Raw genomic sequence first — 22,292 nt, forward strand, 5'->3', positions numbered from 1 at the left:
ACAAATACAAATAATTATCCAAAAATATCACAAAAATACTCAAAATTGCACACCAAGGAAAATCATTTTATTTTGCATTTTCTGGGAGTATTTCTCATATAGGGCAAAAATCACGTGCTTACAGCTGCCCCTCTTTGCCCGAAGACACGAAGGGTTTTCGCGCAAAGATAAAGTGAGCGATTTTTGCCTATCCGAGTACTCCGTGTGAAGCATTTTTTTTGAAAAAGATTTAACCGAACCTCTGCTTCAAAGGTTTCCTACATATCCCTGGCTAAAGGGGAATCAGGTTAATGTAGTTCGGGAAACTTTGGGTAGCTGGGACTACCATGGGATTGCAATGCTTGTTGTTACTACTGTTGCTGTTGTCACCGCTGCTTTACTGACCGCCTTATTACAACCAAAGAAAAATTGAAACTGAACTAAACACTTATATGCATGTCAACTGCTAGTTACAAGATTCCTATCTATGATTCTTTTGCGACTTGATCTTGGGTCTTAGCTGATTCTGCTTGTAGACTCCGATCTGAATCTTGATGCTTGCAAGTTGTAGGCGCCTATTTATTTCTGTGATACTGAATATGACGGGGTTGGTAGAACTCGGGACCTTGATCAAATCTTGGAGCGATCCGCCTTCCATTTTCTCCGGTGTCTCGGGACATCTTTTTTCTTTTTCTTCTTAGATTCTGAGTTGAGACTCATCTTGTGGGTCGTTTCGATCCGTGTGGCTCGAGGTTAGACCTGCGGGAAAAACAAATGAACGAAATTTTCTGCCCCAGTTTCACTAGGAAAATTTCGTGAATTATTCGCCAGGAAGTTCATAAAATTGATGAAAGAGGATATGCATGCTCAGTTCAGGGTTGGAGCCCTAATATCGACTAGCTGGGGAAAGGTTCAGTTTAGAGTTGAAACTCTAATACTGACCAACTGGGGAAAAGTTCAGTCTAGGGTTTAAAACCCTAATGCTGATTAAAGGAAAAAGTTCAGTTTAGGGTTAAAAAACCCTAATGCTGACTGAAAGGGAAAGGTTCAGTTTAGGGTTTAAAACCCTAATGCTGGCTGAATGGAAAAAAGTTCAGTTTAGGGTTTAAAACCCTAATGCTGACTAAAGGAAAAATTCAGTTTAGGGTTTAAAACCCTAATGCTGACTGGAAGGAAAAGCTCAGTTTAGGGTTTAAAACCCTAATGCTGGCTGAATGGAAAAAGTTCAGTTTAGGGTTTAAAACCCTAAGGCTGATTAAAGGAAAAAGTTCAGTTCAGGGTTTAAAACCCTAATGCTGACTAAAGGAAAGAGTTCAGTTTAGGGTTTAAAACCCTAATGCTGACATGCATGGAAAAAGCTCAGTTTAGGGTTTAAAACCCTAATGCTGGCTGAATGGAAAGAGTTCAGTTTAGGGTTTAAAACCCTAATGCTGATTGCATGGAAAAGCTCAGTTTAGGGTTTAAAACCCTAATGCTGGCTGAAAGGAAAAAAATTCAGTTTAGGGTTTAAAACCCTAATGCTGACTAAAGGAAAAAAGTTCAGTTTAGGGTTTAAAACCCTAATGCTGACTAAAGGAAAAATTCAGTTTACGGTTTAAAACCCTAATGCTGATTAAAGGAAAAATTCAGTTTAGGGTTTAAAACCCTAATGCTGATTGCATGGAAAAGCTCAGTTTAGGGTTTAAAACCCTAATGTTGGCTGAAAGGAAAAAAGTTCAGTTTAGGGTTTAAAACCCTAATGCTGACTAAAGGAAAAATTCAGTTCAGGGTTTAAAACCTTAATGCTGATTGCATGGAAAAGCTCAGTTTAGGGTTTAAAACCCTAATGCTGGCTGAATGGAAAAAAGTTCAGTTTAGGGTTTAAAACCCTAATGCTGACTAAAGGAAAAAAGTTCAGTTTAGGGTTTAAAACCCTAATGCTGACTAAAGGAAAAATTCAGTTTAGGGTTTAAAACCCTAATGCTGATTGCATGGAAAAGCTCAGTTTAGGGTTTAAAACCCTAATGCTGGCTGAAAGGAAAAAAAGTTCAGTTTAGGGTTTAAAACCCTAATGCTGACTAAAGGAAGAATTCAGTTCAGGGTTTAAAACCCTAATGCTGATTGCATGGAAAAGCTCAGTTTAGGATTTAAAACCCTAATGCTGGCTGAATGGAAAAAAGTTCAGTTTAGGGTTTAAAACCCTAATGCTGACTAAAGGAAAAATTCAGTTCAGGGTTTAAAACCCTAATGCTGATTGCATGGAAAAGCTCAGTTTAGGGTTTAAAACCATAATGCTGGCTGAATGGAAAAAAGTTCAGTTTAGGGTTTAAAACCCTAATGCTGACTAAAGGAAAAAAGTTCAGTTTAGGATTTAAAACCCTAATGCTGACTAAAGGGAACGAGTTCAGTTTAGGGTTTAAAACCCTAATGCTGACTGAAAGGGAAAATTCAGTTTAGAGTTTAAAACCCTAATGCTGACTGGTTGGGGGGTAAAGTTCGAGAATGCTAGCTAGCCTCTTTTTTTTTTGGATTTTCTTGTTTTAGTAGCAGATAAAAGGGAGTCTCGTAGAAACTTACCTTTCGAGTGAATTCCTTATTGTCAAAATATTTCTTGTACCCATGTACCTTCTTCTTTGGGCGACACCTGCTTCTTGCACGGTTGTCTTGGATTATACCTGTTTCAACTTTTCAGACAGAGAACAATTGTTAGTTCGGAAATGACAGTCGGTTTGGTGACCTTGATCGTTCCTGTTGCTTTGTTGCGTCCTTATTTCTGTCGCGAAGTCCCGCCGTTGATTGGATTCAAATGGCGAAACACTTTTGACTGCTCAGGCTTTGTATTTCCAGATCCTGTGATGATTTGCCTCTTAAGGCTCTCTTTTATTTAATTTTTTTTATTTTTTTTTGTGTCCCATCTTGCTTGGAGATTCTCAACGGGGATTTTATTGGGGATACTCTGTGGGGATTTGTACAAAAGGAAGCTCTGTGGGGGGAATATTTACAAAGTGGATTCTTTGTGTGGATTTTTGTACAACGGGGCATGCTGGGGATTTGTTTCAAAGCGGGCTTTCTAGGATTTGTTGGGGTAAGCTTGTTGGGGAATTTTTACAAAGGGACTCGCTGGGGATGTGCTGAGGAAATTCCAACGGGGATTTTTTTTTTAATATTGGGGAGACTCTGTGGGGGATTGTACAAGGGGAGACTCTGTGGGGATTTGTACAGAACGGACTTGCTGGGGATTTGTTGGGGCAAGCTTGCTGGAGGATTTTTACAAGGGAACTCGCTGGGGATGTGATCTTAGGATGTTTTGGCATCTTAGGAGAAAGATTCATCAGACTAAGATTTTGATCCTAGGAGAAGGTTCATCAGACTAGGTCTCTATCTTAGGAGAAAAATTCGTCAGACTAAGATTTTGATCCTAGGAGAAGGTTCGTCAGACTAGGTCTTGTTTTTTTTTTGGTATCCTAGGAGAAAGATTCATCAGACTAAGATTTTGATCCTAGGAGAAGGTTCATCAGACTAGGTCTCTATCTTAGGAGAAAAATTCATCGGACTAAGATTTTGATCCTAGGAGAAGGTTCGTCAGACTAGGTCTTTTCTTTTTTGGTATCTTAGGAGAAAGATTCATCGGACTAAGATTTTGATCCTAGGAGAAGGTTCATCTGACTAGGTCTTGTTTTTTTGGTATCCTAGGAGAAAGATTCGTCAGACTAAGATTTGGATCCTAGGAGAATTTATCAGACTAGGTCTCTATCTTAGGAGAAAAAATTCATCGGACTAAGATTTTGATCCTAGGAAAAGGTTCGTCAGACTAGGTCTTTTCTTTTTTGGTATCTTAGGAGAAAGATTCATCGGACTAAGATTTTGATCCTAGGAGAAGGTTCATCAGACTAGGTCTCTGTCTTAGGAGAAAGATTCGTCGGACTAAGATTTTGATCCTAGGAGAAGGTTCATCAGACTAGGTCTTTTCTTTTTTGGTATCTTAGGAGAAAGATTCATCGGACTAAGATTTTGATCCTAGGAGAAGGTTCATCTGACTAGGTCTCTATCTTAGGAGAAAGATTCGTCGGACTAAGATTTTGATCCTAGGAGAAGGTTCATCGGACTAGGTCTTGTTTTTTTTATTCTTTTTTATTTTATTTTAATTATTATTCTTTTTTTTTTGCATAGCTTCTTCCTTCGAAGATTACCTCCCTTGAGAGTGGTTTTGCCTTTCCCCGAAAGGAACCGCTGAGGATACCGACTTTCCAACCTTATGTTGGACTCCTCGCAACTGCTAGGGATAACACTGTTGGGGAATTATTTACTTACATGTTGGGGGTACCTGACTTCCAGAAAATTTTCTAAATGGAAGGAAAATTTTCTGCCCCAGTTTGATAATATCCCTGTGCATGCATTTCTGGCATCAATGCCATTTCCCTTACCTGTTTCAAATCAGACAAAATTTGTTAGTTTAAAACATGGTGGTTGGTTGTGATACTCCCACTGGGATGGTTTTCCCTTTCTCCTTCCTTGCTCTACGCTCCACAGCTTGTTGGGGATGATATTATGTGCTGGGGATAATCCCTTTCTGCTGGGGATATCCCTCTTCTTTTGCGACATAGCTCGGAAACTGGCATTTCCCCGACCTTTTAGTCTAGTATGAATTTACCAAATCATGCTCACTGCTCTCCCTGCTCTGTTCATGGGCCTTGGCCTTGAGGTTTATAACTTTTGATAAAGGCAATGGTATCCCTCTTGACACTTGTCAACCCTTCTGTCAATTCCCTTTTTGCTAGGGATATCTTTTTGACACTGGCCTCGCGTTTGTTCCCTGTTGACTATACCACTTGGATGTACTAGTCAGATCTCATTTTGGAAAGCTGATGGCCTATTTTGAAGTCAATTCACACTTGTTCTGACCAAACAGACTCTATTGGGGATTTTTTTTATGAAAGAAAAAAAAAGATAAAAGGGAACAGAATAAAAGGACAAAAGGAAACAATGACTCTTTAACAAAAGAAACTATAAATGAAAACCTATCAAATGCAGATACCGACTCTAATGGCCATGACATGCGTATGTGGCCTATCCTCTACCGTCAATCATCTTTCAAGATCTTCAATTGGCGATTCCCCATCTGATTCTCAATCTTATTCGACTTGTAGTGCCCGAAGGGTTTTCACTATCAAGTCTCTCTCATTTTTGGGTTCTTCTCTCAGCTTTCATCGCCTTATGGTGCCTGTGAAGGTTTTCACCAATAAGACTCTCTCGTTTTATATCTCTCTCCAGCTGGGGATTTGGAGTGTTGCCGGTATGACTCTTTCTGCTGTGGAATAGAGTCCTTTCTGCTGTGGAACAGAACGTTATGCTCACCGGTGAGACTCTCATTTGTCTGACTTGGCATCTTTTGAAGACTGATCAAAAGGTCTTTCTTTGGACCGTAATGTGGGTTTTGGATAGGGCTAGAAAGAAAAGGTATAAAAGGCTCAAAAATACATTAATTTTTGGGTTATTAGTTACAACCTTCGGAATTAGATTTATTTACAACAAACGCAACTTTTGCCCCAGTTTCTTCCCTGGGGATATTTTAATTGATTTTTTTTCATTTTCAAAACTATGACCGAGCCGTGAAGCGCCTACGTATCCTCTTTGAGGAATCAGGTCAAACGTAGTTCCCAATTCCTCGTCTTTCAGTTGACTTTCTTTCTCTGTTATCATTTTTCTTTTCTTTTTTCTTTTCTTTTTTTTCGTTTTGTTGTTTTCTTTCTTTTTTCTTTTTCTTCGTTGCTACTGATTCCGAACGAGGCGTATGAAAGAAAGTAAATAAGGCTCAAAAGGGGTAACGAAGGATAAAGTGTTTAGGTAGCAGAACAAAATGTCTTCGTCATTCCAGTCTTCAAAACATGCCAAGTGCAAACAACACAATTGAGCATAGATTTATAGTCTCTTCCGATGGTGCTGGACTTGACAATTATGTTAAACATTTATTTTTCCTTTGTCATTTCTAAGCACCGTTGGGTGACACTCTCATTATCATGACCGACCTTCATGCCAATTTGGCGAATCTTGCTTTTAACGGTTTTCTTTGTGCTTAACTTGCCCCGGTTCCACATGACTCGAGCTCTGAATAATCTCAAACCGTCCTTATTTTCTTTAAATGGTCTGATCGCCTTTCCGGGGTTTAATGATTAACTTTAAAGATTAGGCCCAAACTGGGTGCGCATGTCATGTCCCTAGAATCGGCAGTGAACGAAATGATAAAAGTATTAAACAAAGAGATGATTGGAAATAATAAAAGACCGGATTTGCTTTAGACTACCGGTGGAATGGATTGAGAAAACCAAACAAACCAGAATAAAATCCTAACACAAACTGGACAAAATTTAAACAAACTGCTAGGACAAAATGGAAAGATAAGAAGGTTTGACACAGGACAAAATCCAAATTACAACCTTAATAATCCGGACAACAGAAATGACAACAAAATAAGCCACCAACAGCGTCTCTCTCGCTAACCAAAGAATGGAGCGGCCTCCCACTTCATCAAAAACTGGCATCTTAGCCACTGAGCTTTGCATCAATACTGCCAAGACCATTACTAGCTTCGACATCATCAACCTCTGTCAACAAGTTCTCGATAGGGCTCGAGTGCTCCATGTCACTGTTATTGATCACAATCCGCCCTTCTTGGATCATTCTTTCTATTTCTCTTTTCAAATCCCGACAGCTTCCCACATTGTGCCCCTGGGCATTGGAATGGTATTCGCACCTTTTAGAAGGGTCAAAGCTTCTTGCACGTGGGTCCACACGATTTGGAGGAATAGGTGCAATCATGTCATGATTCTTTAACTTCTCAAATAAGCTTTCATAGGACTCTCCTATTGGTGTAAAATTATCTTTCAACCTTTGTTCCCCTTTATACCTCTGGCTTGGATGTGGGTTATAGGGCACCTGAAAATTTTGTGGAGACTTCCTGGAGATTTTGTGATGCTCGTGCTCGCCTCCTGGGGCGTTTTGGTGGCTGGACAACATACTGAGGTGGAGCGATAAAGTATTGAGGGTTCTGAGGTGGATAATACTGCTCAGGGGAGCCATGAAACATCTGAGGAGGCTGCTCATACCTTCGAGATGTACTCCTGGGACCTCTTCTAGACCCTGATGTCATCATGATTTCTTCAATCTCCTCATTTGTGTCGCTAAGATTATCAGACTCAACCCGGACAACCTGAGTTGCGGCTTTAAGAACAGCTTGACTTATAATTTTGCCTGTCTTGAGACCAATCTCTACCATCTCTCCAATTTTGATTGCTTCCGAGAAGGTTTTGCCAACTGCGGACACCATGTTTTGAAAGTAATCTGGCTCTTGCGCTTGAAGGAAGATAGTAATTATCTCGTGGTCATCCATGGGTGGCTTAATCGAGCTGCTTGCTCCCTCCATTTGATGGCATATTCCCTGAAACTTTCACTTGGTTTCTTCTTCAGGTTTGAGAGGGAAATGCGGTCTGGGGCAATGTCGATGTTGTATTGGAACTGTCTGACGAAGGCCTGTGCCATGTCACCCCAGACATGCCAGCGAGACGTGTCTTGATCCATAAACCATTCGGAGGCTACTCCCGTAAGGCTTTCCGCAAAATAAGCCATCAATAACTCTTCATTTCTTCCCGCACCTCTCAGTTGATTGCAATACCTTTTCAGGTGGGCTATGGGATCTCCATGTCCATCGTACTTTTCAAATTTGCGAGTCTTGAAACCAGGCGGCAAGTGGACATCGGGGAACATACATAGATCTTTGAAGGCAACACTCTTTTGGCCTGCCAGCCCTTGCATGTTTTCCAACCATTGTTCTAAGCTTTTCACTCTTTGGGTCATTTCTTCCTGTACCATCTTTCGGGCAGGCTTCTCAGTTTTCGCCGCAAGATCAAACGAGTACGAGTGGTACTCAGGAGAGTGGTACTGCTCTTGTTGTGTCGCGAATTGTGACTCATGACGAGGAACCCTCCGACTCTGAGTCTCTGAAGCACTTGTAACAGCTTCGACGTTAGTTGTCATTTTTCTTTGGATCTTGTGTCGGCCGCTTACCAAAAACCGACCACCTCAACTTTCTTTGTAATTCAAAACAGAACATGTTAGAATGGACTCAGTCGGTCCTTATTATTGTCAATATATCTTTTTCATCATTTTTTCGATTTTTCATTTTTTTGTTGTGGTCGAATCTTATGGAGATTACCTACGTATCATGACCCCGCATGAATCAGACCTTGCGTAGTTCGTGCCAATAAAAGATAAACTATCAAATTTAAACACATTTTTCAACTTTCAAATTAAAACAAACTTGGTTGCAAAAGTTTAAAAACTAACCATACTAACAGACTTTTGAATCAAAGAATTACGAACTCAAAAACAAACGGCCAGTTCCTTTCCCCGTTTGCCAAAACAAAAGACGGTATTCACTTGACCGCTGACTCTTTGATTTTTTTTCAAATTACAATAAAAGACTTGGTGTTGTAAACACGGCCCCTTCAGCGCCTCAGGGACGAAGATTTATAAGGCTGTGTGGGTCAACTTAGACCAAAAATTCTAAACATGACCCAAAGGTGGCTATTTATGCAAAGTCAGCCTTCCGGCGTCCCTTTCGGGAATATTCGGCTATTTATGACAAAACAGCATCACCTGACTTATTTATGACTCTTTTTATCGTTTTTTTTTCAAATTAGAAAACTCAATATTGCCAACACGACCTTTCAACGCCTCAGTGACGAAGATTTTAAGGTTGTGTGGGTCAACTGGACCAAACCTTAAAAAATGACCCAAAGGTGGCTGTTTATGCAAAGTCAGCCTTCCGGCGTCCCTTTCGGGAACATTCGGCTATTTATGACAAAACAGCATCACCTGACTTATTTATGACTCTTTTTATCGTTTTTCAAATTAGAAAACTCAATATTGCCAACACGGCCTTTCAACACCTCGGTGACGAATATTTTAAGGCTGTGTGGGTCAACTGGACCAAACCTTAAAAAATGACCCAAATGTGGCTGTTTATGCAAAGTCAGCCTTCCGGCGTCCCTTTCGGGAACATTCGGCTATTTATGACAAAACAACATCACCTGACTTATTTATGACTCTTTTTATCATTTTTTTTCAAATTAGAAAACTCAATATTGCCAACACGGCCTTTCAACGCCTGGTGACGAAGATTTTAAGGCTGTGTGGGTCAACTAGACGAAACCTTAAAAAATGACCCAAAGGTGGCTGTTTATGCAAAGTCAGCCTTCCGGCGTCCCTTTCGGGAACATTCGGCTATTTATGACAAAACAACATCACCTGACTTATTTATGACAGATTTAAAATTTGACATATATTTTTGGCTATTTTTAGCAAAAGGGAAGGTTGGACACCACCCAACTTATTTATGGCAAAATTTAAAATTTGACACGTTTTATTTATTTATTGATTTTTGGCTATTTTAGCGAAAGGTGGGGTTGGACCCGATGAGGGTTGCCTACGTATCTCACATCCGGTGAGAATCAAACCGGCGTAGTTCTCGCCTCGAAAATGGAGTAACTAAACTAACCCTTTTTTTTTGAATTTTGAAAGGAATGCTTTTAAAAGAAGAAAGAATTATTTTTTTTGATTTTTGTTTTATTTTTTAAAGAAAGACTTCTAAAAATTTATTTGCTTTTGACTTGAACTTTGGGATTTTATATATATATATATATATATATATATATATATATATATATATATATATATATATATTTAAACGAAAAAGAAAATGTGTTTGGTTGATTTTTTTTTCATTTGTTTCACCTTTTCTACGGAAGAAAGAATGTATATTTTTTGATTTATGATGTTGCCTCTTAAATTTTGAAAGAGGGACTTTTAAGAAAATGATGTGGAATTTCTGAGTTTTATTTATTTACAAAAGCACTTCTAAAGAAAAGTCCTAATATTTTGGAATTCAATTTTTCAACTATTTTTTTTGAACATTTTACAAAAGAGAGACTAAAAAGCAAAGAGTATTTTTTTTGGATTTTTATTGCTGATTTTTAATTCTTATTTCATTATTTCACATGAAAGACTTCAGAAAGAAGGAACCTATTTTTATTTGAGTTTAAAGAAAACTTCTATATTAATTTTTATTTCTTTTTTTTTTGTATTTTCTAAGGAAAAATTTATAAAGAAAGAACTAAAGGGAAATATATTTTTTTTGGATTTTTGAAAATTGGGGCCGGAACCGATGAGGTTTGCCTACGTATCTCACATCCGGTGAGAATCAGACCCGCGTAGTTCGGTCAAATTAACCGAATTATTTTAGAACAAAATTCTTTCCTTTTATTTTTCAACAAACAACTTCCCAAAAATAAAAGACTATTTTTCTATCTTTTTGTTTTTCTTTTTCTTAGTAAATAAAACATTTTCCCCTTTTATTATCGCAAAATTTCGGCAGAGTTTTGACAGTAATTGGGCATTGCTATTTTTCAAAGTAGAAAATTAGCCCTATACACTGTTATTTTTTATTATTTTTTTTTGTTGATATTTTTCAAATACTCCAAAGTCAGGCAGCATGCATGTCCGAGACAAATAAATGCACGAAAACAAATAGGATGCAACAGGATGGTCTTTTCATTTCAGGTTGCTAGCCCTAGACGGACCCAACCCCTGTGTTGAGTCCCCTAAGTCAAATGCAACATGATGCAAATAAGCGTTCCTACTAGGGATCCGGCATGAAGTCAAGTTATTCTAGGTTCGTAACCTGGGTATTTGTTCTAGACTGTGTACCCGAGCGGACAACTCGAGTCGAGGAGGGGGCTACGTACCGGGGACCCGCGAGATCGTCCGGCTTTGTAACTTGTCCGACCTCTTTCTTATTTCAGGTATTGACACTAACAGAATAGGGAGTCTCGACCAGCGAGCTTCTCCCCGGAGGTAAGAAGAGAAGGGTTTCGGCACAGTTTATATACAGTTCAGATAATATCAAAGCGGTAAAAGACAACATTTAGCACGTTATGCAAAAACATGTAATAAAGATCAGATAATAAAGCCAAATATAACAATTATTCTAAGCTCGAATTCTTGAACCCTGAACCAGTGGTTCTGGGTAAATTTCCCCAGCAGAGTCGCCAGAGCTGTCACACCTCCTTTTTGCGCGCCCGCCCCGAAGGGTTAAATGCGCGAGGGAGTTTTTCCAATTTAAGTGACAATATTCGAAATGGGATTATTTATTTAATTCAGAGTCGCCACTTGGGAAAGGTTTGGCTTTTGGTGTCCCAAGTCACCGGTTTATCTTGAATCCCAAATCGAGGAAATTTTCGACTTTTCCAAATGAAGTCTGCGAACCAGAAATTCTAAGTAAGGAATTCTGTTGACCCGAGGGAAGGTGTTAGGCACCCTCGAATCCCGTGGTTCTAGCACGGTCGCTTAAATTGTTATAATGGCTAAATATCTGATTTAAATACATGTTATGACTTACGTGCTTTTATTAAGTTTAAACCGCTTTTATTATTATCATTTATTTTTATAGAATTGCAACGTCGTGGAAATGCATCTCGAACCACGTCACAATCAATGCACCCGTGGTCGTCGACACATTTTGACTCCGTTGAGATTTGGATTTGGGTCACATCAATGTGCACCCGTGTTTAAGAAGGTTAAATTATTAAAGGTACGCCTAAAGCAACTAGCGTATTGTTATTTTAGGAAGAGGCCGTGAAGGTTCATTAAACGGCCAAATCCAAAGTCTAGTCAATGGTTATGTATTTTATTGAGGACCCCGGCGGTTTGTGATTTATTTGGCGAGGCTCGTCTCATTTTTATTTTAAAGGATAAACCTATAGTGACTATATTTTCTATTAAGTTCGTCTCTAAAATAAAAGAAAATCTCTTAATTATTTACATGCTGAAAACGTAACTTATTAGTTATTAGTTTACGGCTAATGCGATTGGAAAATTGCGATCGAGTTTGTACAAAGAAAAACTGCTTTCATTTTTATATTCTATTATTTACTAATGCTGGAACATGAGAGGGATACACAATAATATCAAAGCCGATTAACTATTCTTCAAGTAATTTAAACTAGCATTATTAGATGAAGACATCATACATATGCAGCCTCATTACTAATTAATTAATCGACTACATTTTTATACAAAGAGAGGAAAATTAATATTCAAACACAGATCCAAACAAAAGAATTCAACAGGAACAGGAGCCTGATTAATATTTCATTTTTTCGCTTCAAGCCAAGAGTGTACAAATGTGTACCTGGAAACAGCAGTACAAGAACAAAAGAAGTAGGAGTCAGCGACAGTAATAACGCGGCAACAGCAGGTTCAGCAACACCGCAAAACCAGTAAAAACCAGTAGAATAACCCAGTAACAGATTGAAAACTCAGCAGTGCAAAAGTACAATCGCAGTCAAAGCAGAAGAGAGAAAAGATACGAGATGCAGTAGTTTCTGACTTTTGAATAACACTCGAAGAAAAGCAAACAGAATTGTTCGAGTGAAAGTTCAAATTGTCTTTCTCTTTTACTATCACAAACTCTCTCCAAGTATAAAAGTATGTCAACTCTCAAGTGTAAAAAGAATCTGTCAACTCTCTCTAAAAATCCTCTCAATAATATTCAACTCTTTTTCTCTCCCCCCAAAAAATCTCCCTTAAAACTCTCAAGTCTCTCCCTTTTAATGTCAAGAATGACTCTATATATAGCAAGACAAGTCTTCAATTCCCAACCCCAAATTATTCCCCCAATGGCATGTTGTGTCCCACTATTAAATGTCTTCTTTAAATAAATATCACATTCCCAACCCATTACCATATGTCCCCCATGTCTACATTAAAATAAATGCCACATTACCAACCCATTACAATATGTCCCCCATGCCTACATTAAACAAGTACAAGATTCCTCCCCATTATGTTTTGTCTTGTCCCCCATTATATTAAACAAGTACATCAAAAACCCCACCCCATTATATTTGTCCCCCATGCTTAACATAAAGAATCAAAATAATGTTCAATTACCAAACTACCCCTCCGACCTTATTGCAATTACAAATCTACCCCCGAATGCACTGCAATTTACCAAATTACCCCTCTGCTCTAAACAATCAATTAAATCATAACTTGACCAAAATATAGTCAAGATGACCAATTTCTCAACAATCTTCAACAACAAATCATATGAACATGATGAACAACACAAACTCCAAATTAATGGAAATAAATCAACCATATCGGGAACCAATCCTGGTTAATTTAGATCATCAATGGATGAACAAAGATACAACAATACCAACAACAATATGCATGATTCAAATTAAATCAACAAATCACAAACAAACATAAACTCACATTAAATCACTGGATTTAAACATGAACTTCAAACAAAGATGAACATGAATTAAATCTGTTTTTTAAGCAACATACATGACGGATTCTAATGATTCAAACAACATTAACATTTTCTGGAAAATTCATAACAACATGAAACAAATTGAAGAAATAATTAATTAAATTTCAATTTGAATCTAACAAACATTAAACTAACAAATATTCACTTCAACAATAATACGAACATGAAATAAACATGAAAAACAAGTAATTAATCTTTCATTTGGAATCTGAAAAATTAATTTAACAAACAACACATGAACATGAACTAAAAATTAAATATCTAAACATAGACATGAACAAAACAAAAATTTGCCGATTTCAGATTCGAAAAATATCCAAACGAAATACGGACAAAATAAAACTCAAAAACTACTAACCAGATCGACACGAATATGTATGGACTGTTTTGATGAACCTCGACCAAAGCTCGACCAAACGTCGACGAACACGAACCTAAGAAACAAACGAAACTATATCGAGGCACTATCGGCAGTTGGGGGGTTCGTTTGGTTACGTGAAAGAGCTGGGGTGCTGGCAGCAGTGATGGGCTTGACTGGTTCATCAATGGAGGGAAGGCAGTAGCAACAGTAACGACGGTGAAGCTGCGGCGACATGGATGATGAGGACGAAGGAAGCTGAAGCAGCAGCGCGGAACGGAGGAGCTGGAGGATGAAGCACCAGCTGAAGAAGATGAAACAGTAGCTCGGAGGAAGATGAAGTGAGGCAGAACAGGAGCAGCCGGAGGTCGACGACGGGGAGCAGCCATGGCGGACAGCAGTAGCTCGGAGGTGACGCGTTCTTGTTCGTTTTCTGGGTTTTTGCCGGAGAAGAAAGTGGCGCAGCAGCAGCATCAACAGCTGCTACTCGACAGGGGGGTCCGATGGTTCGAGCATTGGGGGTGCGAGGGGTCGTCTGGGCAGTGGCATTTGGTGGTTGTTTGGTCGTCGACTGGACAGTGATGATGAGGGGGAAGCTGGTGGTTGACGGGGACTGTTTGGTCGAAGGTGTTTGGACGTGAGGGAGGTGATGGGTGGTGGACGACGACGGGGAGGCAGTCGACACAGCAACAATGGTCGACGCAACAATGGCGGAGAAGAAGAAGAAGGTGAGGTCAAGGAAGAAGAAGGTGGAACGGGAAGCAGAGGAAGTAGTGACAATGGCGGATTGCGGAGGGTACGTGAAGAAGATGATGGTGAGGCAGCCATGGGAGATCTTCATTTGGGTGATGGAGAAGAAGACAACCAAGGGGGGGGAGGCGGATCATTTCCTTAGTTTTTTAGGGTTTTGTCTTGTTCTTTTTGTTTTGTTTTTGTGTTTAGACCAAAAAATGAAGAAAGGGGTTGGGTATTGGATTAATGGGGCGGACCGGGTCGACCCGTGTGAAGTGGACTGGGTCGTGGACAATTGTTTGGGCCTGGGGTTGAAAATTGAAGAAGTGGCCCAATCCGATTTTTATTTGTATTTTTGTTATCTTTTCTTCTTTTATTTTCTAAAACTAAATTATAAAAATACTTAAATTATTATTAAGAACTAAATTAAGTTATAAAATCGCAAATTAACTCCCAATAACAATTAACGCACAATTAAGTAATAATTAAGCATAAAATTGTTCATTTGGACATTAAATGCTAAAAATGCAAAAGATGCCTATTTTTGTAATTTTAATTTTTGTAAAACTAATTTAATTACTAACAATTGTAGAATTAAATCCTACATGCAAAATGCGACATATTTTTATATTTTTTATTAATTTAACAAATAAGCAAACACAGACAAATACGAAAAATATCACAAAAATACTCAAAATACTCAAAATTGCACACCAAGGAAAATCATTTTATTTCGAATTTGTGGGAGTAATTCTCATATAGGGCAAAAATCACGTGCTTACACTCATGAGTTGGTCATTATTAGTTTATGACTTTGTTAATTTTCCAATTTGTTAAGTCTGCTCAGTTTCAAAGTGTTGGTCTCTGTTCTATGCGTGATTCTATCCCTAAGTGTACTTCTTAATCTGTCCTGCACTCTTCTGAATTCAAACTCTTTGCTAGAAAACCGAAGCAATTTAGGCATTGTCCTCTAGCCTTCTTGGTGTGAGCACTGCTCAAGGTTCTTATGAGACCCTCGTGAACTCCGACACATCAGGATTTGGTCCATAGTTTTTCTTGAATTGGTTCTAATCTTTTTACTCTTGTGTGAGCACTGCCCGAGGTTTGTGAAGCCCTTGGGAACTCTGACACACTAGAGGATTGGACTTGGTATGCTTATCCTTGAAACAAAGGTGAATCAGTCATTGTTGGTCACTATGAACACTGGCTTTTGGAGATATTGTGGATTGAAGGGCTTGGCCTATCCAGATGTATTTGGGCCTGCTGCAGGCTTCCTATAGTCTATATACTTTGTAATTTATTCATGGTCTGTAATAATTATTTGTAAATACAATTGGGGGCAATAATAAAATTGGGAAATGGGCCTATATGACCTTCTATATGAAAGGGGTAGATAACATGCCTATAGGTCCTTTTACTATTATATGTTAGATAACATGCACATCGATCTTTCTGCTATTATTGTTAGATAACATGCCTATAGGTTTTACGTTACGCCAAGAAATATTCAACTAAAACTTGTCTAAGTGTTTAGGTTTGCCATTGCATGATTAGGTACCATGCATATAGGAAATGCAATAAACAAGTTCAACTTACAGCATACTTTAAACTGTTTCTTTAGAAATCATGTCTATAGGTTTTAATTAATTGTCACACTCGCTTGGTTAATATACATATCTCTCGGAATTAATAAGCAGTTTGAATCACCAAAAAGTAGAATTCATGCCTATAGGGATAACTATCATTTGTCCCAAATACTAAAATTGGATCTTTGCATAGCGTTTTGCTAAATACAACTAGAAAGCATGCCTATAGGAGTAACTAAATAATTCTAAGCATTTTTTTGTTATCACTGTTAACTGCTGAATAAGTCACCTAGATAACATGCCTATAGGTTCAAACGCTTTTAATTGTAATCAGTAGGCAATTGCATAGTCACCTAGAAATTGTTTCTCATAAACTGCCAGTATAATTAAAATCCAGAATCACACAGAAATCATGTCTATAGGACCTACCAACCTTAACTGTTAAAATTGTCAATATGCCAATCTGTTTGCGTGCATTTGCTGCCTAATGTGTGGAGGCTAAATTGAGCCTTTATCTGCTCTTGTATAAAAAGTCCAACTTGTTTTGTATGTCGCCTAGTTTTACAATTCTGAGCAACCTATGTTGAGTCTAGAACTATCCAAAATAGAGGTTTCAGTGCCTCCAAGACCATAGGTAAGGGATTGGTAGTGCACGCATAGGATACGAGTTAGAATTGATTAGAGTGCTTTAGGTAAATAATTTAAAGATAGTAATCGGGTAGCAGGAGATGATAGTCTGTGCCCGCTGAATAATATGAGTAACACCCCCATCTTGTGGGAGTTACGACGTATTATTTATGTTGCACAGGGTGATCCTTTAGGCTAAAAACTTAGGACCCCCCATCCCTATTAAATAATTCCCTCGCTTCTTTATTAGACTATTTCACATAATTTAAGTTCGGTCGGGACCCACTGTTGTGGACCTCGAGGAGTGCCTAATACCTTATCCTCGAGGTAATTTGAGCCCTTACCCGATCTTTGGTGATGCAACTAGTAAAACCTGAGTTATTTGCAATAGGTGCCCTAACACACCTTAATCCGTTAGGTGGCGACTCTCTCTTTTAAAACCCTTCCTTAAAAGAGTTGACAAAATCGAAACCTGATTTTGCGAGAAAAAGGGGTGCGACAGGTCCCTTAAATATAACCCTAAGCATATTTAGTCCCTTAAGTATGCTACAGTGGAGCATCTTTAGTCTCACTAACAGAATATGTCCAAGACTAATCACGGGGTTGGTTTCGGCATATTTAGTCCCTTAAGTATGCTACAGTGGAGCATCTTTAGTCTCACTAACAGAATATGTTCAAGACTAATTACGGGGTTGGTTTCGGCACTCACCGTCTTTTTAATTAACTTATCGAAAATATTTTATAAACCAACACCCACTAATAGTACAGAGCTAATACAACATCATTCTTTGTTAGCGAAAGGACAAGTTACGAACCCCACAAGTCATTGTAAAGTGTAACCAGTGGCGCACTACTTTATGAGAGAAACGATGGATTGGAAAACGTTGAATTTTATTTGAAAAGACAAGAATTACATAAAGTAAACTTTGTCTATGGCTGAACCTGGCGAAGAAAATGTATTCGGAAAAGAGTTCAGGATTCTAGAGTGGGGATACCCTAGGCGATGGTGCCAACTGCCAATGTCCATGAGGAATTGTTATAGTGGTGACTTGAACAGTAGGGTTATTTTTTATTAATAGCATGTGAACACAATGTGTCGATTAGTTTAATAGCATTAGTTGAATATAACATTGATTTGAGCGGCTTACTGTTCCCTAAATCTAAGTTCTACTGTGTAGAATATTCTCAACAATAAGGAAAACTGCAGAAAACAACAATTGCTTAGATTGACAAGAAATATGAGTAAGAAGAGTATAGAACAAAAGTATACTATTTAATCATTAATCTATTTATATCCAGAATCATCTCTTTGATAAATAACTAGGAAACCATACTCATATGCCGGCTGTTGATTACTTTTAGATGCTAAATAGACATTTTCTTAATTGTCATTGCGTGTAAAACTAGTGAACCTTTGCAATAGCAGGAGATTCTCAGATAACATGTTAAATATTTCATTGTGTTTCAGCTTGTCTTTCAGTATGGTGGGCTGAGTCGTTTAAAGATATTTTTAACGCAGTATAATATTATTTACTTTAGTTGAAACTCCATTTTTTTTCAAATGGCATCTTACTATTAAAAGCATCCCTTCACCTTAATTGTAGCCTTTTTTTTCTTTTCAACTTTCAATATGGGATTTTGTTCACATATCTAATTATTTCCTCCAAAAGCAAGTATCACATTATCCATTACCAAGATTTATGTGTTTATAAGATTGATTGTTTGTCATCCACATTATCTTATCTTAGTATTTATGGACATCAAAGCCCACGAGCATATTCTAGTGTGTGCATCTCAAAACAACGAAAAAAGGGAATAAACGAACATGTTCCACGACATCACTCGGTTGGGCTTGTAGTTTTTAATTAACTCTTCATGGAGCACAACATGAGAACTACATACTCGTCGCGCACAACCATCAACTGTAATATCATTTTGTTGGATTGAGCTAGACCAAAGAAACTTTTTAACATGGTGTGATATTATTCATTTTGAACCAAATTCGTGCGATTCTCACTAAATGTCTCACCCTTAAAAAATATCTCTACATCTTTATATATAACTTCTATTTTCTTATCAAGTCTTAAAGTGCGACTTTGTTCGCACACGAAACATTGTTTACTTTGCAAGTAGCAAGTAAAAATAAACCTGTTTAATGTCGGAAATTGTCAAAAGTTAAGCAAAGCACAATGGAATATTCACATAAAATCTTCCACCTTATTTGCGTCGATAGAAGACAAAGAAAAGCTAGTCTAGTACAAATACCTTAGAGAAGTACTAGATTTTATATGTACCAGCTCATCAGTCTTTTGTATTTATAATTTAATATTGTCATCATCTTACTGCAAATATACAAATACAGCCGATTGATCCATTATTCTGTTGTATAAATAGCACTAAACAGCATCACCATTAGCATTATAATCTACAAACTAAACCTTTCCATCATGGTTGATATCCATGCCTATATCCTTCTTTTCTTCATTTGGCCTATTTCTATTATTATAGTTAGAGCATTATTAAGAAATAGAACCACAATTTGCCTTCCTCCAAGCACTTTAAAGCTTCCACTTATTGGTCACCTCCACCTTTTAAGTAACAAACCACATGAATCTCTACACAAATTATCCAACAAATATGGACCATTATTTCACTTATTCCTTGGTTCTATTCCATGTGTGGTTGCTTCTTCACCTGAAATAGCCAAACAATTCCTCAAAAATAATGAGATTACCTTTTCAAACCGTCCCAAAATATCCAATATTGATTACTTAACTTATCACCAAGACTTCTCATTTGCACCTTATGGAACTTATAGGAAGTTCATGACAAAACTATGCTTTTCTAAACTTCTTGGCGGACAAACTCTTCATCTTCTGCTTCCAATTAGACGCGACGAAATTAAGCGTTTGATTAAAGTACTATCAAGAAATGCTGCAGTTGGCAAAGCAGTTAATATTCGAGATGAAATTACGACGATGACAAACAATGTTATAACAAGAATGCTTATGAGTAAAGGGTGTTGTGAAAATGAAGATGAAGCTGAAAATGTCAGGAAAATGATTCTTGAAATGGCTAAGCTATCAGGGAAATTTAATCTGTCGGATACGTTTTGGTTTTTTAAAAAGTGGGATTTGCAAGGTTTTGGGAAGAAGTTAAAGGGTGTTCGAGACAAGTTTGATGAGATTATGGAGAGCATAATTGAGGAGCATCAAGAAATAAGAAGGAAAAGGCAGAAAATGAAATATGGGAATCAGGAAATTGCAAAGGATCTTCTTGAGATTTTACTTGATATTTCAGAAGATAACAGCTCAGAAATTCGATTGACAAGAGAAAATATCAAAGCTTTTGTTCTGGTAATTAACATGCTAATCCACCCCGTCTAAATTTATGTGATAATTTTCGCTTTTTAGACTTAATTTGACTAATTTTCAAAATTAAATTGAATTAGAGCAACTCAATAATTAATTTTCAATTGAACTTTAGATATTCAAAAACTTCAAGTACTATAAGCTTGCAATTATTGAAATGTCAATATAATGAAAAAAATACATTTTAATATGTTAGTCAAAATTCACATAATCTGAATCTTAAGAAACATAAAAGTATTATATAACTTGTGGTCTTAAGCCATAATTTTTAAATTCAACAGACTATAAAGGAATTAGGGCAGCTTATGCAGCCTTACCGGCCTGCATTTCCGCAAGAGGTTGCTTTCACGGCTCGAACCTGTGACCTCCTGGTCACATGACATCAACTTTATCAGTTACGCCAAGGCTCCTCTCACCGGCCTGCATTTCCGCAAGAGGTTGTTTTCACGGCTCGAACCTGTGACCTCCTGGTCACATGACATCAACTTTATCAGTTACGCCAAGGCTCCCCTCCTATAAAGAAATTAGATCACATAAATTAGAACGGAAAAAAAAGAAAAAAGTACTTACTGTCAGTTTATATCATAATCTGTTGGCCAGTCACGAAATAGTAACCATTTTCGCCGCTTCTATCTGCTTTGTGAATAGTATTAATTCTAATCTCCTTACATTTATCTCATTATATGTAACGGTGTTTGATCAAGTATGGAATATAACTAACAGACATTTTTTTAAAGACCACTTAATTTGTGCAAAGTACCAAATTAGAGCTACTCTTACTATATCAACAGTTACGTAAGAGGTAGTGAGAGTCTTACATGTATTTTCATATCTATCTGTATAAAAAGGTAAACTTTTATTTTTATATCTAAGTGAGTCCTTATAAATCATGTCTTTAAAGAGTAAATAAAACAATAAAACTAGGATACCAATACACTTTTTGGTTTAGAAAGTTCATCGGCTGATATGATGCTTTCTATAATTTATTTTTTTAATTTTCAGTTCTTGATCGATTTTTTTTTTTAAATGACAATATGCATTTCACTAATTTTACAGGACCTATTTTCTGGTGGAACTGATACCTCAGCCATTGCAACGGAGTGGGCACTTGTAGAATTAATTAATCATCCAAATATTATGGAGAAAGCAGTCCAAGAAATTGACAATGTCACTGGAAAAACTAGAGCAGTGCAAGAATCAGATATTTCTCAACTTCCCTATCTTCAAGCCATTGTTAAAGAAACACTAAGTCTTCACTCTCCTGCTCCAATGATTCTTAGAGAGTCAAGTGAAGACTGCACAATTGAAGGCTATCATATACCAGCAAAAACTAGACTTTTTGTGAATGTTTGGGCTATGAATAGGGATCCAAAATATTGGGAAAATCCTCTTGAGTATAGGCCAGAAAGGTTTATGAATGAAACAAAAATATTGGATGTAAGGGGACAAAATAATTTCCATTATTTGCCATTTGGGAGTGGGAGAAGAGGATGTCCTGGAATTTCATTAGCATTGCAAATATTGCACACAAGTCTTGCTGCTATAATTCAATGCTTTGAGTGGAAAGTTGGTGGTGAAGGTAATAATGGTAAAGTGGACATGGAAGAAGGTAGTGGTGTCACGGTCCCTAGAGCCAATCCTTTGGTTTGTGTTCCAGTGGCTAGGTTCAATCCTACTAATCATGAATTAAATTAATCGAATCAATGAGTTTTGAATATCAAATGCTTCGATCATTTTTGAAAAAATGCATAATTTTATTGTATGTGGAAAGTGATTATCATGTATTCAATGTGAGCTTGCTCATGTTATCTAGCCCAAAGTCGATTAAAAGAGGAGCTACAATAAGCTAATTGTTATTATTGTAATATTACCCTATATCATATTGTTGTTGTGGAAAGGGATCATGCTACATGCATTAATATCATGTTATAAAGTTTGGCTCGTCATTATATATCTATGTTTTATTTGAATCGTAACCACATAGCAGTTTGTATAATACTATATAATAATGTATAGATGCGTATTGATAAATGCAAAATACAACACAAAATTAATGCTCGCTAGCCAAATATAGTATAGTTTAATTATCGTCTCCACAGAGATTGGATTTAAATAATGGTAGAGTAATTTGTGGTTTAATGTTATTCAAGATGATTAACACTTTAGTTGGAGTGATTATGAATTAAAATTGACCACTAAAATTAAATCAAGAAACAATTGATTATAGAAAACTAGAGAGTAAAGCAATGAGTTATTATCTAGAC

The 22,292-nt window shown here is 37.3% G+C and overlaps 1 protein-coding gene across 1 annotated transcript; it reads left to right on the forward strand.

The window, feature by feature from the left end:
* Positions 1-19,071: 19,071 nt before the first annotated feature.
* Positions 19,072-21,916, forward strand: LOC104230860 (cytochrome P450 93A3-like). Its single transcript, XM_009783756.2, has 2 exons — positions 19,072-20,013; positions 21,085-21,916. The coding sequence occupies exons 1-2, from the start codon at positions 19,105-19,107 to the stop codon at positions 21,721-21,723; spliced, it is 1,548 nt and encodes a 515-aa protein (XP_009782058.1). The 5' UTR covers positions 19,072-19,104; the 3' UTR covers positions 21,724-21,916.
* Positions 21,917-22,292: the final 376 nt, after the last annotated feature.

This window comes from Nicotiana sylvestris, chromosome 3 (genome assembly GCF_000393655.2).
Source record: "Nicotiana sylvestris chromosome 3, ASM39365v2, whole genome shotgun sequence".
In the NCBI taxonomy this organism is placed as follows: Eukaryota; Viridiplantae; Streptophyta; class Magnoliopsida; order Solanales; family Solanaceae; genus Nicotiana; species Nicotiana sylvestris.

Bases quoted from the DNA above. Each gene is read 5' to 3' on its own strand.
- LOC104230860 (XM_009783756.2), top strand. From the start codon at position 19,105: ATGGTTGATATCCATGCCTATATCCTTCTTTTCTTCATTTGGCCTATT. The intron at 20,014-21,084 runs GTAATTAACATG...CTAATTTTACAG, and splicing joins ATATCAAAGCTTTTGTTCTG to GACCTATTTTCTGGTGGAAC.